Here is an 18,028-nt window from a genome sequence, read left to right as displayed (position 1 = left end):
GCAGCAGATAGAGCTTCGGCCTTGGACTCAGGAGGACCTGAGTTCAAATCCAGCCTCAGACACTTGAAACTTACTAGCTGTGTGGCCTTGGACAAGTCACTTAACCCCAATTGCCTCACCAAAAAGAAAAAAAAATTTAGGAAAGGAAAGGATAGATCAATTTTGAGTGGAGGTGGGAATGGGAAGGGAGGTCAAGTCAAGGAAGACTTTATGGAGGTGGCATCTGAATAGGGTCTTCAAGGAAGAGAGTCATTTCAATGGAAAGAAATGAGGGAAGGAATATATATTCAGGTATGAGGTCTGGCTGGAACAATTCAGATGTCAAAGGAAAGGATAAGAACAAGAGAATAGAGAGTAGTCCATTTTGGCTAGAATGTAGAGTACATGAGGGGGAAAACTGAGGGAAGTTCAAATCAGGGTGTAGAGGTCTTGAAAACCAGGATAAAGAATTTATATTTGATTCAATAGACAATGAAAAGGCATTGAAGGTTTTTGAAAGGAAGAGTGATGAGATCAAGGAAAAGTAGGGAAGAAGGGATATCCCCATCCTTCTCAATAAAATGGGAGGCAAAGTATTTTGTAGAGAATGAGGAGGACAGAGCTGAAGTTAGGCACTTGAGGAGAGACAAAGATTTGGAACAGCTTGTAATTTTCAAACATTCTCACGAAGAGCTGTGTTGACTGGGAAAAGGACTGAAATTCAGTTATACTTGAGGACAGGCTTAATGTTTGATTTTCTCTTCTAATTTAATAAGTAGGCTTGTGATTTAGAAATATAATTCTAGCTTCTTTTTCTTCGTAGGGCTCATAACCCGTCTCCGGTATCCAGTTGGCTCCATGGGAACCTGTTTGCCAGCAACAGCTGGTTTTAGCTATGGTAAAGTTTGAAATTCTATTGTAATAAAACAGTAGACCTAGTAAAGAAATTCCATTCCAAGTGCGCATCTTGCTTAATGCAAAATACTGGACAGATGAAAGAGTAAGAATAGTAGCTAACATTTATATAGCACTTAGCCAGACACTCTGCTAAGCTCTTTGCGATTAATATCTCATTTGATCCTCACAACAACCCTCGGAAGTAAATGCTATTATTTTCCCCATTTTGCAAACGAAGAAACAGAAGCAAACAGAGGTTAAGTGACCTGCCTGGGTTCACACAGCTACTAAGTGTCTGAGGCCACGTTTAAGCTCAGGTCCTCCTGACTCCAGGCCCAAGTCTCTATTCACTGTTCCACCCAGCTATTATTTAAATAGCTGCTCTCTCTAGAAACAAGGATTTCTGGGAAAGGGTCACTACCCAAGAGAGGTCAACTGCAGATACCTGCTAAGCATGGGAGTTTCTAGATCGTCTTTCTTCCCAACTGCCTTTAGGTGAGACTTATTCATAATCCAATTTGGGTGGTTTCCAGAAAGTGTGACATTTGCAAATCCCAAAAGTTACTCTTTGGGAAGAAAAGTTTTATTTCCTTTGAAAAGTGAAATAATGAGAGAAATTCTCTCCCATCCCTACCCCCCCCCCAAAAAAAACCCTTCCAAACTATTGGTTAGACTTGAACCTCTTACAAAACCGCATTTTGGCTACATTTATGTTTGTAAATGAGCAAAAAATTTTAAAGAAGGATAGCATTAGTACCTCATTTAAGTGTTTGCCTCACCAGTGTACTAGAGTCATCTTTCCCTCCCATAAAAGTGGCCATTTGCATAGAAACAAATGACATTTTTGAGGGGTTCTCTGACCATGCCTAGAAAAGAAATTGATGCTAGGATCAAAGGACAAACTTTTGGATAAGAATTCTACAGACAAAGCTAAATATATGCACATAAAACACTAGTTTTTTTTGGTCTAAAAGTTTATTTTAGAGGCAGCCTAGAAACACTTTCATAGTATTCCCTCAAATTAAGTTGCCAAATGTTAATATGTGTATGTAACACTTGTGGGTATTGCTGTGGAAGGTAATGCTGTGAGTGAGATTTAACAAAAAGATAAACTGAGGCATATTTCTCTGAGCAAGATAACATTTACTAACAGTGATGCTTATGACTGATGGATTGCCTCAGTTTATGCCAAAGACCTAGAATTCAACTCACTTTTATAAGCATAGAGCAAAGAGCAGTACAGGATAGGTGACATTGTGGGGTTGAGGACAACATGATTGGTTACATAGCTGAGGCAAAGGGGAATAACATGATTGGGTGGAAGTTAGGTAATAAGGGGCTAGCCACAACTCTCTCCTTCTCCCTCCCCCCCTTAGTAACAAGTCCAGATAGAAAACCATAACATCCTTGAAGGATAGCTCCTATAAATAGATTAGACCAGACTCCCTTAGGGCAAGCCACATTCCACCAAGGTTAGCTAAATTCCTTGAGGCAAGAATGGAATAAGGATTAGCCAGAGAACTGAATTTCTAAATTTAACCCATTACAGGCCAACTATAATTCTGAACTAAATTCAGAGATAAAGAACCCTGACTTAGGCAGTTACAGTACAAAAATTGATTCATTGTAAATAGGATCAATCTTGATTGTTTCAGTAGAGTAGGTTGTGACTCAAGTCTGCTTTCTGACTCAAAGACTGACAAAGTTCCAAATCCCTCTCAGGACTGAGAAGGACTGCTTGTTCCCCTGAACTACAAATCCCAGAATATGAGTTCTCTCATTCATCTACAGAAGCACAACTCTATGTAAGAGAAATACAGTTCTTAAAAACTTTTCCTTCCCTCTCCCCATTTGTTTCCACTGAGTGTAAAAATACAAAAGGGTACTAAATTAATGGAAAACCAGATTTTTAGGTTAAATCCCTAAGATCTCCAAAATTCCTTTTAATTCTAAAATCCTATAATCTTAGTATGAGCAATTAGTATCCTTCCATCAAAAAGATATTTAATAAATTCTTGTTGATTGATTGATTTTCTCTTTGATAGGAGAGTCTAGGTCAGCCTGGAACCAGATGCCTTGAGGTAGGGGTGGAGAGAGGAAATAAACAGGAGAAAAAAGACACAGCAGTTAATGTAGGGATAGGGAAGGGACTGGTAGAGAGGGAGGTAGAAAAGAAGAGGGAGAGATTTCTTAAAGCCAGATGTCATGTACTTCAATACTCTGCCTAGGGCTAGCTTTGGCTAGGGGCAGGGTTAAAATCTGCCAGGGAATCCAAACTTAATTTTAATTAATTCATTATTTAATCCATAGATTCCCCATGTGGGCAACACTACCCCCTTGGGGGTGCCAGAATGATGGGGGAGGCAGTAGTAGCCTCAGGTACAATTGGGGGGGTGTTGAATAAAAATAAGGGGGCAGTGGAAGCATAAAGAAAGAAATGAAGATAAGAAAATTTTGAAAAACCATTCGTACATGTTTCATCTGTTGTGTAACAGAGTTAAAGTCATAGTGATTACATTATTTTCCAAATAAACATACAAAATGCAAGTTATAACCAATCAGTGGTCAAGTCTGCCAACAGGTCTTAACAAGCAAGTGTTGGCAGGCAAGTGTATTGCGTATTGTCAGGAAGTCGAGCATGCATCAGCAGGAATATATGTGTACATGTAATGATTTATTTACAATATGATACCATGTGGTTACATGTTGCAATATTGCGTCATTAAAATTTTAATGCAGGAAAAACTCACAAATTTACAATAAATTATTAATTTTTTAAATGCATCATTTAAAAAATAGTATATTCTTTTGAAATGACACAATTTTTAAATAAAAACCATTAATGGGTCAAAGAAAATGGATTTCTGGGGGGTGCTGAGTAATTTTTTTAAAGGGGGGTGGTAGGCCAAATAAGTTTGGTAGCTTCTGTTTTAATCCAATGCTGCTGTTTGGTACATCTGAATTAGAAAGGATGGGAACTGTGGCCCCCTGCTGGTGGAAAATTTCTTACAGAAATGTCCTTTGCAGTGGATAGAGCACTGGCCTTGAAGTCAGGAAGACCTGAGTTCAAATCCAGCTTCAGACCAAACACTTGACACTTAGTAGCTGTGTGACCCTGGGCAAGTCACTTAACCCCAATTGCCCCCCCAAAAAATTGTCCCTTAAAAAAACAAAGACACTTAGAGTTGTGCTTTTGTACTTATACACAAATAAGAACACTTGATAATTTAAGTGGAGGGAACACTAATAAAGTGTTTCTCCTTGTATCTGTTCTTTTGAATACTAAAATGGCAAGCAGATGAAGTTCAAAATGCCTGAAAGATGATGTTTTTTTTGCTGGAAAACATAAGAGTACTCTTTTGAGTGAAAATATTCCACCTTAACAAAAGTTAGGACTCTGTGGATATTATTCACTATTTGGCCATTTCTTGGCTCTTCTGTTTCCCCATCTGTAAAATAAAGAAGTTGGACTGGATAGGGTCCAAGGCCCCTTCCAGTTTTGATAATTTATGCTTCTCTGCCTTTTTCATCAGTAACATATAGGTTTTGTTTTTCCAGAGAAATGGGAGATTGATCAATCTGAGTTGACTTTTATAGAGGAGGTTGGAAAAGGCCAGTTTGGTGTGGTCCATTTAGGTAAATGGAGATCACATATCCTAGTTGCTATTAAGGCCATCAATGAAGGAACCATGTCAGAAGATGACTTCATTGAGGAGGCTAAAGTGATGATGTGAGTATATATAACACCCACAGAAATGTTGAAGTGTGTAATCAAAGAGAGAATGTGGGGCCTGTGGTAACTGAGAAGACGCGGCTCATGTTTTAGAGGTGACGGCATCGTCTCGACCTAAAAGGGTTAACTTGTCCCTAAAAGATGAATGGTTTGCTTGACTACTTCGAAAGATCATTGCAGTAATTGGTAGAGTGTCTTTTTAGTTGTATCTTCACAAAGGGAATATCTTCATGGTAGCTGTGGCCAAACCTTTGTCCTCATCCAGGCTGACAATAGGAGGTAGCTGCGATCATGCTGGAAGTCTTTCTGGTTTAATTAGCACATGGCAGAGTTTGAACTTCATTGACTTCGAGAACCTAGTGTCACTTCTGCCTCATGAGGAGACGTCACAGGGAACCTTTAAGAGAGCATGAATGCTTTACTCTGTGTGTATATGTACATATCTATCTATCTATCTATCTATCTATCTATCTATCTATCTATCTATCTATCTATGTATATAGATATATGTGTGTGTACTTCCTAGGGTTGTGAGAAGGGCATCTCTTAGCTTTTGTGAGAAGGGCATTCTCTAGGGCTCCTGGGTCCCTCTATCTTCCCTGACTCAATTCTAACCATTACATAAGTCAGTCTTTTAGCTTATAGTTCATGTCAAGAATTCAACAGGTGTAAGAAAAAATATATGAAAAGGAAAAGAAGGGAAGGTTTAGGGGAGGGCGAGAGGAGTCGGTGGTCGGGGTTCTTAGGCAAGCAGAAAAAAATCAGGTTTTAGGTCAATGGCAAGTGAAGATTCTTCAGCTGCGTTAAGGGGCACATAGCTTCTAGGAATAGGCTTTTTGGCTGCCATAACACAGTGATGACTCATACCAAGCTTGCTGATAAGATCTCAAGATGTTTTTTAGACCAACTACTGTCTAACTATGTTCATCCCTTGTTATGCTTGTGAAATTGACTTTTTGTACTCAAGTGCAAGACTGTTTTCATTCCTCCTTAATTTTATCTTGTTAGATTTAGCCCAGTGCTCTAACTTGTCAAGATGTTTTTAGATCCTGACTCTGTTAGCTAACAAACTTTGTGTCATTTGCAACTTTCGAAAATATCATCTAAGGATTTATCTAAGTCATTGTTAAATGTTAAATTGTACAAGGCCAAGCACAGATCCTTGGTGTACTCTATTGGAAACGTTGACAATGAGCTATTTACCAACCCTTCTTTGAGTCTGGCCATCCAAGCAGTTTCTGATCTATCTGATTGTACTATTGTTTAATCTATAACTCTCTATTTTTTGCAATATCAAGTATTTCTACCTTAAAATAAACTATGTTCACAAAATTCCCTTCATTTAATAATCCTGTTTAAAAAAAAGGAAATCAAGTTAGTCTGGCATGACCTGTTCTTGGTGAAGCCAAGCTGGCTCTTTGTAATCACTACTTCCTTTTCTAAATGTTAACCAACCATCTTTTTAATGATCCTCTCAGTGTGCCTGTAGGCAACTCTCTAAGACCTTGAGTTACAAGATCTGCATCATTTCTCTGTACTGATGAAATCATAACTCCTGAACAACAACTACAAACCAAACATCTTGATCTCAAATCCATTCTTTCAAGTACGAATGGAATATGACATAGTTCATTTTTCATGGAAAAGACATTTTTGTTTTATCTATTAAGCTGTTTGCCTTGTTGATCAGAATTAGCTCAAAGCTGCTGAAATATTTGTTTTTTTATTTTTTCATAGTTTAATATTTGTGTTTTTTTCTAACCAATTTCACTATGATAGAACAGCTCTTGATTATTCACATGTAGCTTCCCTACATTTTAGATTACTTATGGCTATAACTAGACATTTTGCTGCTAAAAGCAACCAGTATAAAATGTATTCTCAAGTCAACTTTTAAAAACAAAGTCACTTGGGAAGAAACATGGGCAGCAATTTGGGGATACCTCAAGGCCACTCCTGGAGATGCTGTTGTAGGGTAGGCAACAAGGAATTTCTGGGATGGGTGAAGAGGATGCATGCCATCTAGGAGCCTTCTGTTTAGCCAGTGAAGTACTAAACTCAGCTGTCTCTACGTGCTAAAGGAATATGTGTATATATATATATATATATATACTGTCCTCGTCCTCTATATTTCAGTGCCCCAGGTCAAAATCATAATCACCATATCCTAGTTATGACTCTGATCATGAGACACATTAAACTCAAGCAGGCTTTCCAATCATCACTCATCTTGATTTGGTGCTTATTCAGTCATTATTTTTCTGATTATAATTGAAAATTTTTTTTTATTGTCTGCTGATTTGAAATATCCATGTCATTACCTCTCAGGTGAATGGGGAACACTGGAGACTATTTAGTGGAGATAGCTATATTTCATCTCACACTCCGACGTAGGCCAGTTCTATCGCTTTGGACATACTGTTTAAATCCCAACTTAAGTTAAAGAGAATAAAGCTACTTTGCCATCTTTATAGTCAAGTTAAGGTTTTGTTAATAGAGTACTGAGAAGATGAAAAGGCTACATACCCCTATGATTCCAAAGCACTTTTTAAAATCTCTCCCCTCAAAAAACAAACAAACTCAATTCTGTTGAAGTGAATTATAAGCTTTCAATTACTAAATACTAAATAAAAATACTAAAATGTGTTTCTTGAACAGGAAATTATCTCATTCAAGACTAGTACAACTTTATGGAGTATGTATCCAACAGAAGCCACTTTACATAGTAACAGAGTTTATGGAAAATGGCTCTCTGCTTAATTATCTCAGACAAAGACAAGGAAGGCTTAGGAGAGGAATGCTACTGAGCATGTGCCAGGATGTATGTGAAGGCATGGAGTACCTGGAGAGGAGTAGCTTCATTCACAGGGATTTAGTAAGTATGAGTTAACTCTTGATTCAAAATGGTAGACTTGGTTTTGCTTCATTTGTATTTTAACCAATGCCTTATTTGACATGGGTGGAATCTTGGGCTCTGGAAGACTATGCCAGTGTGGGGTAAGCTCTGGAAGGTCCTACCAGCCTGAGAAGGCTTCCAGTATGGAATTTATTCCACATTTGTGTATTGTATTCTACCCCACCCCACCCATTTTCCTGTGAACGTAAGATCCTTGACGACAGGGACTATATCACCTTGCACAGTGCCCAATACTACGTAAGTTCTTGATAAAAGCTTGTTGTCTGAATGATTGATTAAAGACTCATTTATTAAATGCTTAGTATGTGCCAGGCAAAATGTTAGGAGGTGAAGATAGAGATAGAAAAGCAAGATAGTTTATATTCTACTAAGTCACCTTAACTTTAATTGGAAATTATAAATCCTTTAAATATAAACCTTGCCTAAAGTACTATTTTAGGACAGAAATGGCCTTTTTTTGTAGGGTAGAAGTGACCCTGGGCTCTTGAAGTCTTAGATCACAGAGTAGCATATGGTTTGGTGACTCTTACCAGGGCTTTGAATAGAAACCTGGTGATGGACTCGCAGCCCGAGAAGCAGCCTAGCTAAATGAGGAGGGTTCCTCACCAGAAAGCTGGCCACTAGGCAGTAATTTTTTTTTTTTTAACAAGGCAATAGGTTGAAGTGACTTGCCCAGGGTCACCCAGCTAGTGTCAAGTGTCTAATGCCAGATCTGAACTCAGGTCTTCCTAAATCCAGGGCTGGTGCTCTATCCAGTGTGCCATCTAGCTGCCCCCTTGGTGGTAATTTTTTTAAAAGTAGGATAATCCGTGAAGATTTGCGTACCAAGTTACAATGAAAGTACAATGCAAATGAAAGGGTTACCTACCTAGATGAAATCCAGGGTGCCTGGAGTACCGAACTGTAAGGATTGAAGAGTTGTGGGGATCTTTAGAATTATGGTGTAATGGAATTCTTGGGTAGGGGATTAGGTGACAGGTTTAAATCACTCCTCTGAGGGTTAGTCCCTGAGTACTTTGGGCAGCACCCTCGGTAGGACTTACCTGCTAAGTCAAAGGCCGGTCTGATCTACGCAGATATTCTATTTGAGTGTGCTTTGTGTTCGTAAAAGTTAATAACAAGTTCTTTGAGCTTTATGACTCAGGCAACTCCCTAGAACCTAACTATTAAGTCAAAGACCAGTCGCTCTACATAGAACATTTACTTATTGGTGTATACTCATGTTAATGTAAGTTGTGTCTGTCATATAGCTCAGGAAGGAATGACAAGACATATAGTTAAGAGTTTTATCTGAGAGCGAGTGAATCTTTCTTGGGTTTGGTGTATCAAACGTGACATTTGAGGAAGAGTAAAATAAAAATAAAAAGCATGCAATTTCTTTGGAGAACAGAATTGTTTGGGTTGCATGTGTGTGTGTATGTGTGTGTTTGCTATGCTAATAAGTAATAGTAGCTATAATTTGTATAGTGCTTTAAGATTTACAAAGTGCTTTGCATGTGTCATCTCATTTGATCCTTACAGTAACCCCATGAGGCAAGTGCTATTATTTATACCCATTTTACGGATGAGGAAACTGAGGCTAAGAGAAGCAAAAGTAACTTGCTCAGGGGCACGCTGCTTGTGTGTGTCTGAAACAGAATTTAAATTCAGTCATTACTGACTTGGAGTCCAACATTCTATCCTAGCATTAAAAAATAAGTGCAGCTTATTGTAGAGGCTAGAGGGATGGGCTTGGAGTAAGGAAGACCTGGGTTCTGAGCTTGCATTCGACACTAGTTAGTTACACAACCATGAGCCAGTAAATTCTCTGAGACCTAGACAACTCTCTAAGAAAGCAAGAAATCTTTTTTTTTTTTTTTTGGGTTAGGCAATGGGGTTAAATGACTTGCCCAGGGACATACAAGCTAGTAAGTGTTATGTGTCCAAAGTCAGATTTGAACTCAGGTCCTCCTGAATCCAGGGCTGGTGTTCTATCCACTGCACCACCTCGCTGCCCCGAAAGCAAGAAATCTTATTGAAGAGTGCCATCATTTTAAAGTCTATTGTGTGAAGGCAGCTAGGTGGTTCAGTAGAGTACTGGACCCGGGTTCAGGAGGACCTGAGTTCTCCTAGCCTCAGACACTTACTAGCTGTGTGAACCTGGGCAAGTCACTTAATCTTGTTTGCCTCAGTTTCCTCATCTGTCAAATGAGCTGGAGAAGGAAGTGGCAAACCACTCCAGTATCTTTGCCAAGGAAACCCCAAATGGCGTCATGAAGAGTTGGATACAATTGAACAACACCAATAATCAATGGGATTATTATCATCCAGGAGAGCCACTACAAATGGATCATGGGGGCAGAGGCTGAAAGATGGAGGAGGGGGTACAAATGAACTGGAGGGGAAGAAGCTACAGTAGAAAAAGTCTTGCCGGAGTAGAATTTTGCTCATGCATCTTTCTCCTTTTTCCACAGGCTGCCAGAAATTGTTTGGTCAGTGCTACGTGCGTAGTAAAAATTTCAGACTTTGGAATGACAAGGTAATAGAACATGTAAGAACCCTAGAGTCATCATTTTGTTTCTTTTTTTTTTAAGCTTTGCTTATGTCCATTTGTCCAATGTTAACTTAACGACCGTCGTGTGACTACTGTGCATGGTGCATAAAGAAAATAAAGACTTTGTCCTACCTACGTGGATTACACATGGACTAATTGTGATGCAAAAATAGAGTATTAAGACTATTTAATGGATACAGACTACTGCAGGGAGGTTGGACAAATAAAAGACTCAAGGATTCCGGAAGGCTTCCTGTAGGATGTGGCTCTTGAACTCCATCCTGAAAGATGAGTAGACTCTCAAAGGACAGGTGGTGGCTTGGGGAAGAGAATTTTATCAACCAGCCCTGCACTTGAAGCGAGAGCTAGCTTTTGGCCTGTTTTTGTGGCTATTATTTCCTGTTGACCCAGTTCAGGGGAGCTGAAACCACCTGTGCACATATTCAGTCCAGGTGTTAAGCTGAGGTTTCGTCCTCTAAGTAATTTCTGACCATAATTCTGGTCATTCTTTCACCTTTATAATGAGCCATTTGGTTTTTCTTTGTAAGAGACAGAAAGACAGAGACAGAGAGATAGAGACACATAAAAAGACACACACAGAGAAAGAGAAAGACATACAGAGACAGACAAAAAGTATTGTATAGGCCAGAGGGGTCTCTGGTGTGAGTGTTCTTTTGAAATGGGACAGTGGGAGTATAACTGTTTCATTTTCTCCATCTTCACAATATCATTATCCAAAGCTTTAGAGACAGATAGTCCCTGTCTTCCAGGAACTCATTCATTTCCAGGAAGCTAGTCCAAAGTTCTATCAAAGGAGATGATAATTATCCCTGTTCATTTTCCATACGGGGTCATTATACTAAATGAGGGACTTTTGCTTAAAAAGTAGCAAACGTCAAGTGTTAACAGTTGAGTAAGGAAAGAAGGCATTGAAACAACCTTTAAATTAATTCTTTTTAAAATTTTAAAATTTAAATTTAAAATTTATTCTGTGCTTCAATATATTCATGAAATTTGATGCTTGGGGTTGCTTCCTATGTTTTTTTTTTTTTTTCCCTTCCCAAAATTGGTTGCTGGAGTCCTTTAATATGCTGCTTTTTTTTTTTTAAAGCTTTATTGATGCTTTTTGTTTTTAACACCACAATAATTTCCCAACATCTGCCTCTGCCATTCAACCCTCCCTTGTAACAAAGAAAAACAATTAAGCAAAGCTTACATAACAATAACATCTGATTGTGTGTACTCATAGGAGGCTCCCAGCTCCTTCCCGAGGAGAATGAATTTATTCTCAGGTGCTGGTATATACCTTTTAACATGTAAGTCATAATGATGATTAACATGTCCAGTCTGATGACTTGTGATTTAAAAGTTCATGTTTGGTATGCGGAATTGTAATTACAGGTTTATGAGAACCAAACAATACCATAAAAACTGAGGTTAACTGGTAAAGTGTGACACTGTTAACAACAAGAGAGAATCACAAAACTTCCTTGTATTAAAGGATTATACCTTGCCTTTTTTTAGGAGAATTTCGCTATGTAGCCAACCCAAAGCTCCTTGGAGATTTGAATTAAAAGGGGGAACCTTTCATTATTAATGTAGCATATCTGTGTATTTGTATTCACTTGGTTGTAGATATGTTTTGGATGATGAATATATCAGCTCTTCAGGTGCCAAGTTCCCAGTCAAATGGTCAGCCCCTGAAGTCTTTCACTTCAACAAATACAGCAGCAAATCTGATGTCTGGTCATTTGGTGAGTTCACTTGATGAAGCTGATTCGACGTTAGTTGTCTAAGTAGACTAGGACCATCAGTTCACCTTGTTTCTTAGTGCAAGATTCTCATGGAGTCTTCCCAGATCTATGGTCTTGCTTTGTGCAGTCTGAAACATCAAAACAGCCTTTGGTGGCTTCCATGATATACACGCTTATGAAATTGCTCATTTTCATTTCCAAGTGAGGAGTTAATTAAAACTTTAAATTTTAAATTAAAACAAAGAGTCTGCTGATTGAAAAAGACAACCACTCTTTCCCTTTCCCCTTGACAGCTTTTCCCCACCATTGTCTTGAAAAGAAAATTGATCCCAGCTATTTGTAGCTGTTGTGTAATGAACTTCTTCGTCACTTAATGAATTTGTAAATACGGCTAGCATTTAAACTTATAAAATGTTCCTATTGTTCACCTGGAAACATGAACTTATTGCCCTTTGTTTATAGGATGGATTCACCATATTTAATTCATTGTCTTGAGATTTGTAGGATTTATGTAACTTAATATACTGTAGAGCCTTAGTTTAGTACAGTATAAAACTTGATGTACATGTATATGCTAGCCTTCATATAGAAAGGTGATGCTACATATAGACCCGTCCTTAGTAGAGCATCTACTTTTTTTTTTTTCAAGACTAGTGATAGATCTAAGCTCAATCATTCACATTCTGCAGGCTAGTTCTCCCTCATTTGCACAATGGCTGGCCAAGGAGTTTGTGACCAGGGAACAGAGAAAAGACATAGAAAAATTCAAGTCCTCAACGGTATCAAATGGTCAACCTCAGACTCTTTAGCTCTTCACTACTTACACACATAGTGGTAATAGCAAGTGGCACTTTAAAATAACAGAATTATGAAACATCTGGAAAGGACTTTGCAGATGGTCTGGTTCAAACCCTTCACTTTGTAGGTGAGGAAGTAAGCCTATGGACAACAATTTGGCTGAGAGATTGCACCCATGCGTGTACAGGGCAACAACCCAAGAATTCCTGTTGGGAGTGTCTTTAAGTATTTTCTGTAATGAACCATTATTTATTGAATACCTACACTGTCTCATGTACTAAAGAACTCTTTAAATTAATTTTTTTTCAATTAATGAAAATCTATTTTCTTTTTCTCTCATCCTACCCCTGAAAAGAAAAAAGAAAAAGAAAAACAAACATGCATAGTCAAGCAAGACAATTTCCCACATTGGCCATGACCAAAAAATATATGTCTCATTCTACACCCTGAGTCCATCACTCCTCTGCTGGGAGATGGGTAGTGTGCTTCATCATTGGTAAATGATACTTTTAAAAATAAAATTTATAATTTATTTATTTTAAAGATTATTTTCTTTTTAAATTTTGAGTTCCAAATTCTCTCCCGCCCTCCCACTCCCTCCATCCACTGAGAAAGCAAGCAATTTGATATTGGTTATACATGTGAAATCATGCAAAACATATTTGCCATATGTCAAAAAAGCAAGAAAAATTGAAAAAGTGAGAAAATTACACTTCAATTTGCATTCCGAGTTCATCAGTTTTCTCTCCTTTATTCCTCCCCTATGCCCATTCCAGACACCCAACAATTTTTTTTAAGTAATCATTCCCCTCCTCTCCAACTTGCCTTTGTGGATTTTTTTTTTTTTTTAGGAATTCTGATGTGGGAGGTTTTTACTGAGGGCAAGATGCCTTTCGCAAAGGAATCCAATTTACAAGTTGTGGAGGCTATTTCCAAAGGCTTCAGGCTGTATCGTCCGCACCTGGCTCCAATGATTGTGTATGAAGTCATGTATAGCTGCTGGCATGAGGTCTGTCTTCCTCACTTTCTAATTTAACGCTATAGGTTTTATCTTCTGGCACTGGCCTGGCCTGTTCCACCTATGGACTCAAGAACCCACTGATAAAAGGGGAAGTGTCTATTTCACATTAGTGATTCATTAGAACCTTACATGATGATCCTATCTGTATTGCTATGATGTGTTACTTTATCTCTTATTTGTTGTTTTGCATTGACTTTCTTCTGCAAAGGTCCGTGCACTTTTTTTTTCTTTTAAAAATCCATTCTGTTGGGTAAATGTAACCTTAGCTATAAAGGGCACTGACTTGGGGGTTACAGGACTTGAGTTCAGGTCTAAGCTCTGCCACTTACTTAGCTGTGTAACCTTGGGTGAGTAAATCACTTAATCTGTGTGTATCTCGGTTTCCACAATTACAAAATGAGGGGTGTTGGACTGGATGACCTCAAAGGCCTTTTTTCACTTTGAGTCCATGGTCCCATAATTCACTGAAGATGCCAAGGTTAGATGATGTGCCCAAGGTCACAGGGTCAATTGGCAGAAACAGAGTAGAACCCATTTGGTCATGAAAGTCTTGAAATTTCCACTTTGAAAAGTGAGAGCAAGTGTTTTCATTTACGTAAGTTTCCATCTGTGTTGCCTTTCATAAGCGGAAGAAGTATTCTCGTGGCACTCCTCATGACCAAAAAATATGGAGAAGCGAAATGAGAGCAGAACATGTTCTAGGAGCAATGAGGAGTATGAACCTCTCAGGAAATTCCCTTTTGCAGAGTCGTTGAACTTCTGTCTTTGAAAGGCTAAACATAAACATAAAGGCCACAGGTGTACGGCTCCCAGTAGCTTCCCTTTCTGGGCACTGACTAGTACTTCACCCTACCCAACCCCACCCCTGGTCAGCAGACTCCTTTGTACTTTTGGCCGCTCCTTTGTCTTCCTGAGTGCTTAAAAAAAAAATAGCTGAATTAGAGAGAGAGAGAGATAGACAGAGACAGAGGAGAAAAAAAGAGAGAGAGACAGAGAGAAGGAAAGATAGCAAGAGAGAGAGAGAGAAAGAGAGACAGATAGAGACAGGAAGAAGAAGAAGAAGAAAGGGAGGGAAGGAAGGAAGGAGAGAAAAAAGAAAGAAAAAGAAATTGAACTCAGATGATAGACATGGGAAAATAGATACATGGCAGCTAATTTGTGATTTGGATGGTGTCTTTACATTTTACATTTTATATTACAAAAGGATTATTTCCTTTATGATAGAATCAAATGGAATAATATGTGGTTAATTAGCAGTTCATCTGGACAAGATCTGGGGTTTTTCATGGACAGCAATCTCCTCATAAGTCAACAGTGTGCCAAGAAAACTAAGATGATCTTATGCTACATTAAAAGACATAGAATGTTCAGGACAAAGAAATCCTGAATACAGTCCCAACTGTATTCTGCCCTGACTGGAATAGTATTATATTGAATTTGGGAGATCACATTTTAGGTAGCACGTTGATGAAGTGGAGAGTGTCCAGAGGAGTAAAACTATGATGGAGTCGGGCCTTGAGATCATAACATATGTGGATCACCTGATAGAGTCTGTTAGTTATGTTGTAGAGGGGATTTTTTTCCTAAGGTATAGTTAGGACTAGATGGCCTTTGCGGTCCTTTCCAACTCTGACCTGCCGTGTGAATTCTCTCAATGCTCATTCCCTTTAAGGTGCTACCCACTCCTTGAAACTCTCTTCTCTACTTTTGGTGGTGCCTGTTCTTGTTTATCCTTGCACTCAGAGCTCTTTTTTTTGGGGGGTCTCCTGTTCAGGCTCCTGTTCCTTACGATTGTGCATCACTGAAGGCTCATTCTTTGGCTCTCTCCTTTTACTTTTCTATACTCACTCCTTTGACGAGACGTACTTATGATTTCTGTTCTTACTTTAACCTCTCACCTTGACCTTCAGTAGATATTTCTCACTGGAAGCCGTGTTCCAAATGAAACATCCCATTGAGGCGCATGACTGTCATCTCAACATATTCAAAATCGATCTCATCATCTCTTGGTTCCCCTTTCTAGGATCTCATTTTTTGTAAGTGATATTTTCCCAAGGCTTCTCATCTGAGAATCATCTTTGCCTCTTTCTTTTTCTACATCCTCTGTACTGAATCTGTCTCCAAATCCTGCTGTTTCTTCCTTCCAAATATCTTTTTGGATTTATCCGTTTCTCTTTATTCTTACTGAAAAACTTTAATCCAGGTCCTTATTATCTTATGTCTAGAAGCAGGTAATGAAGTAGAAAGAAGAGAAATTTTAGAATCAGAGATTTGTTGTTCTTGACTCATTTTTCAGTCAAATCTTGACTCTTCATAACCCCATTTGGAGTTTCCTGGGCAATGATACTGGAGTGGTTTGCCGTTTCCTTCTCCAGCTCATCTGACAGATGAGGAAACTGAAGCAAACAGGATTAAGTGACTTGCCCAGGGTCACACAGCTAGTAAGTGTCTGAGGCCCGATTTGAACTCAAGAAGATGAGTCTTCCTGACTCCAGGGCCGGCACTCTAGCTACTGGACCACCTAATTGTCCCTTGGAGTCAGAGGACCTAGCTTCAAATCCAGTTCTGCTACTCCATACCTTGTGACTTTGGGTACGTCACTTAACCTCTCATGGCCTCCTTTTCCTCATCTGTAAAATTAAGAGATTAGATTGTCTAGGCATGGAAGTATTTTACAGCTCTGAAATTCTATGATTCTACTCTTCTTTTTTTATTAATAAATTTATTTATTTTTAGTTTTCAACATTTGCTTCCACGAGGTTTTGAGTTCCAAATTTTCACCCCATCTCGCCCCACCCCCCACCCCAAGATGGCATGCATTCCCCTAGTCTGCGTTCTCTTTTATCTCTCCCCTCCCTTCTCTTATCCCCTTCCCCTTCTATTTTCCTGTAGGGCAGGATGGATTTCTGTACCCCATTTCCTGTATTTCTTATTTCCCAGTTGCACATGAAAACATTTTTTTTAAACATGTGTTTTTAAAACTTTGGGTTCCAAATTTTCTCCCTTCCTCCCTCCCGACCCACCCTCATTGAAAAGGCAAGCAACTCAGTGTAGGTTATACATGTGCAGTTATGCAAAACACTTCCATAGTAGACCTGCTGTGAAAAACTAACTCTATTTCCCTTAATCCTATCCTGCCCTCCCCATTTATTCTATTCTTTTTTTTTTGACCCTGTCCCTCCTCAGAAGCATTTGCTTCTGATTACCCCCTTTCCCAATCTGCCCTCCTCTCTATTATCCCCCTACTCTCTTGTCCCCTTCCCCCATATTTTCCTGTAGGGTAAGACAGAATTCCATACCCAATTGAGTGTGTATGTTATTCCCCTCCTTAAGTCAAATCCTATGAGATTAAGATTCACTCATTTCCTCTCACCTTCCCCCAGTTCCCTTCCACTGTAAGAGCCTTTTCTTTTCTGGTTTTTTTTGTGAGGTAATTTACCCCATTCTACCTCTCCCTTTCTCCTCCTAGTATAATCCTCTCTCACCCCTTAATTTTATTCTCCAGATATGACCCCTTCATCTTCAACTCACCCTGTGCCCTCTATCTATCTATCTATCTATCTATCTATCTATCTATCTATCTATCTATATATATACATGTATACAAACATATAATTTTTTCCCCCTCCAACTACCCTAATACTGACAAAGGTCTCATGAGTTACAAACATCATCTTTCCATGCAGGAATGTAAACAGTTCAACCTTAATAAGTCTCTTATGATTTCTCTTTCCTGTTTACCTCTTCATGTTCCACTTGAGTCTTGTATTTGAAAGTCAAATTTTTATTCAGCTCTGGTCTTTTCATCAAGAATGCTTGAAAGTCCTCTATTTCACTGAATGACCATTTTTTCCCCTGAAGGATTATACTCAGTTTTGCTGGGTAGGTGATTCTTGGTTGTAATCCTATCTCCTTTGCCCTCCGGAATATTATATTCCATGCCCTGCGGTCCCTTAATGTAGAAGCTGCTAAATCTTGTGTTATCCTGATTATGTTTCCACAATATTTGAATTATTTCTTTCTGGCTGCTTGCAATATTTTCTCCTTGACCTGGAAACTCTGGAATTTGGCTACAATATTCCTAGGAGTTTTCCTTTGGGATCTCTTTCAGTAGGTGATTGGTGGATTCTTTCCATTTCTATTTTGCCCTCTGGTTCTAAAATATCAGGGCAGTTTTCCTTGATAATTTCTTGAAAGATGATGTCTAGGTTCTTTTATTGATAATGGCTTTCAGATAGTCCAATAATTTTTAAATTCTCTCTCCTGGATCTATTTTCTAGATCAGTTGTTTTTCCAATAAGATATTTCACATTGTTTTCTAATTTTTCATTCTTTTGGATTGTTTTACAGTGTCTTGATTTCTCATAAAGTCACTAGCTTCCAATTACTCTATTCT

The 18,028-nt window shown here is 38.7% G+C and overlaps 1 protein-coding gene across 3 annotated transcripts in view; it reads left to right on the top strand.

Moving 5' to 3' along the window:
- TXK (TXK tyrosine kinase) overlaps positions 1-18,028 on the top strand; it is a 57,488-nt gene that overhangs the window by 33,209 nt on the left and 6,251 nt on the right. For all 3 annotated transcript variants that reach the window (XM_027836372.1, XM_027836373.1, XM_027836374.1), the window contains 6 exons: positions 803-877; positions 4,435-4,606; positions 7,268-7,484; positions 9,980-10,044; positions 11,695-11,813; positions 13,463-13,620. In XM_027836372.1, the coding sequence (XP_027692173.1) occupies positions 803-877; positions 4,435-4,606; positions 7,268-7,484; positions 9,980-10,044; positions 11,695-11,813; positions 13,463-13,620 (806 nt within the window). The remainder of the gene's footprint in view (positions 1-802; positions 878-4,434; positions 4,607-7,267; positions 7,485-9,979; positions 10,045-11,694; positions 11,814-13,462; positions 13,621-18,028) is intronic.

This window comes from Vombatus ursinus, unplaced genomic scaffold (genome assembly GCF_900497805.2).
Source record: "Vombatus ursinus unplaced genomic scaffold, bare-nosed wombat genome assembly UNPS02014818.1, whole genome shotgun sequence".
Classification (NCBI taxonomy): Eukaryota; Metazoa; Chordata; class Mammalia; order Diprotodontia; family Vombatidae; genus Vombatus; species Vombatus ursinus.
The sequence above is the reverse complement of the archived record's forward strand: the minus strand, read 5'-3'. Positions and strand labels throughout refer to the sequence as shown.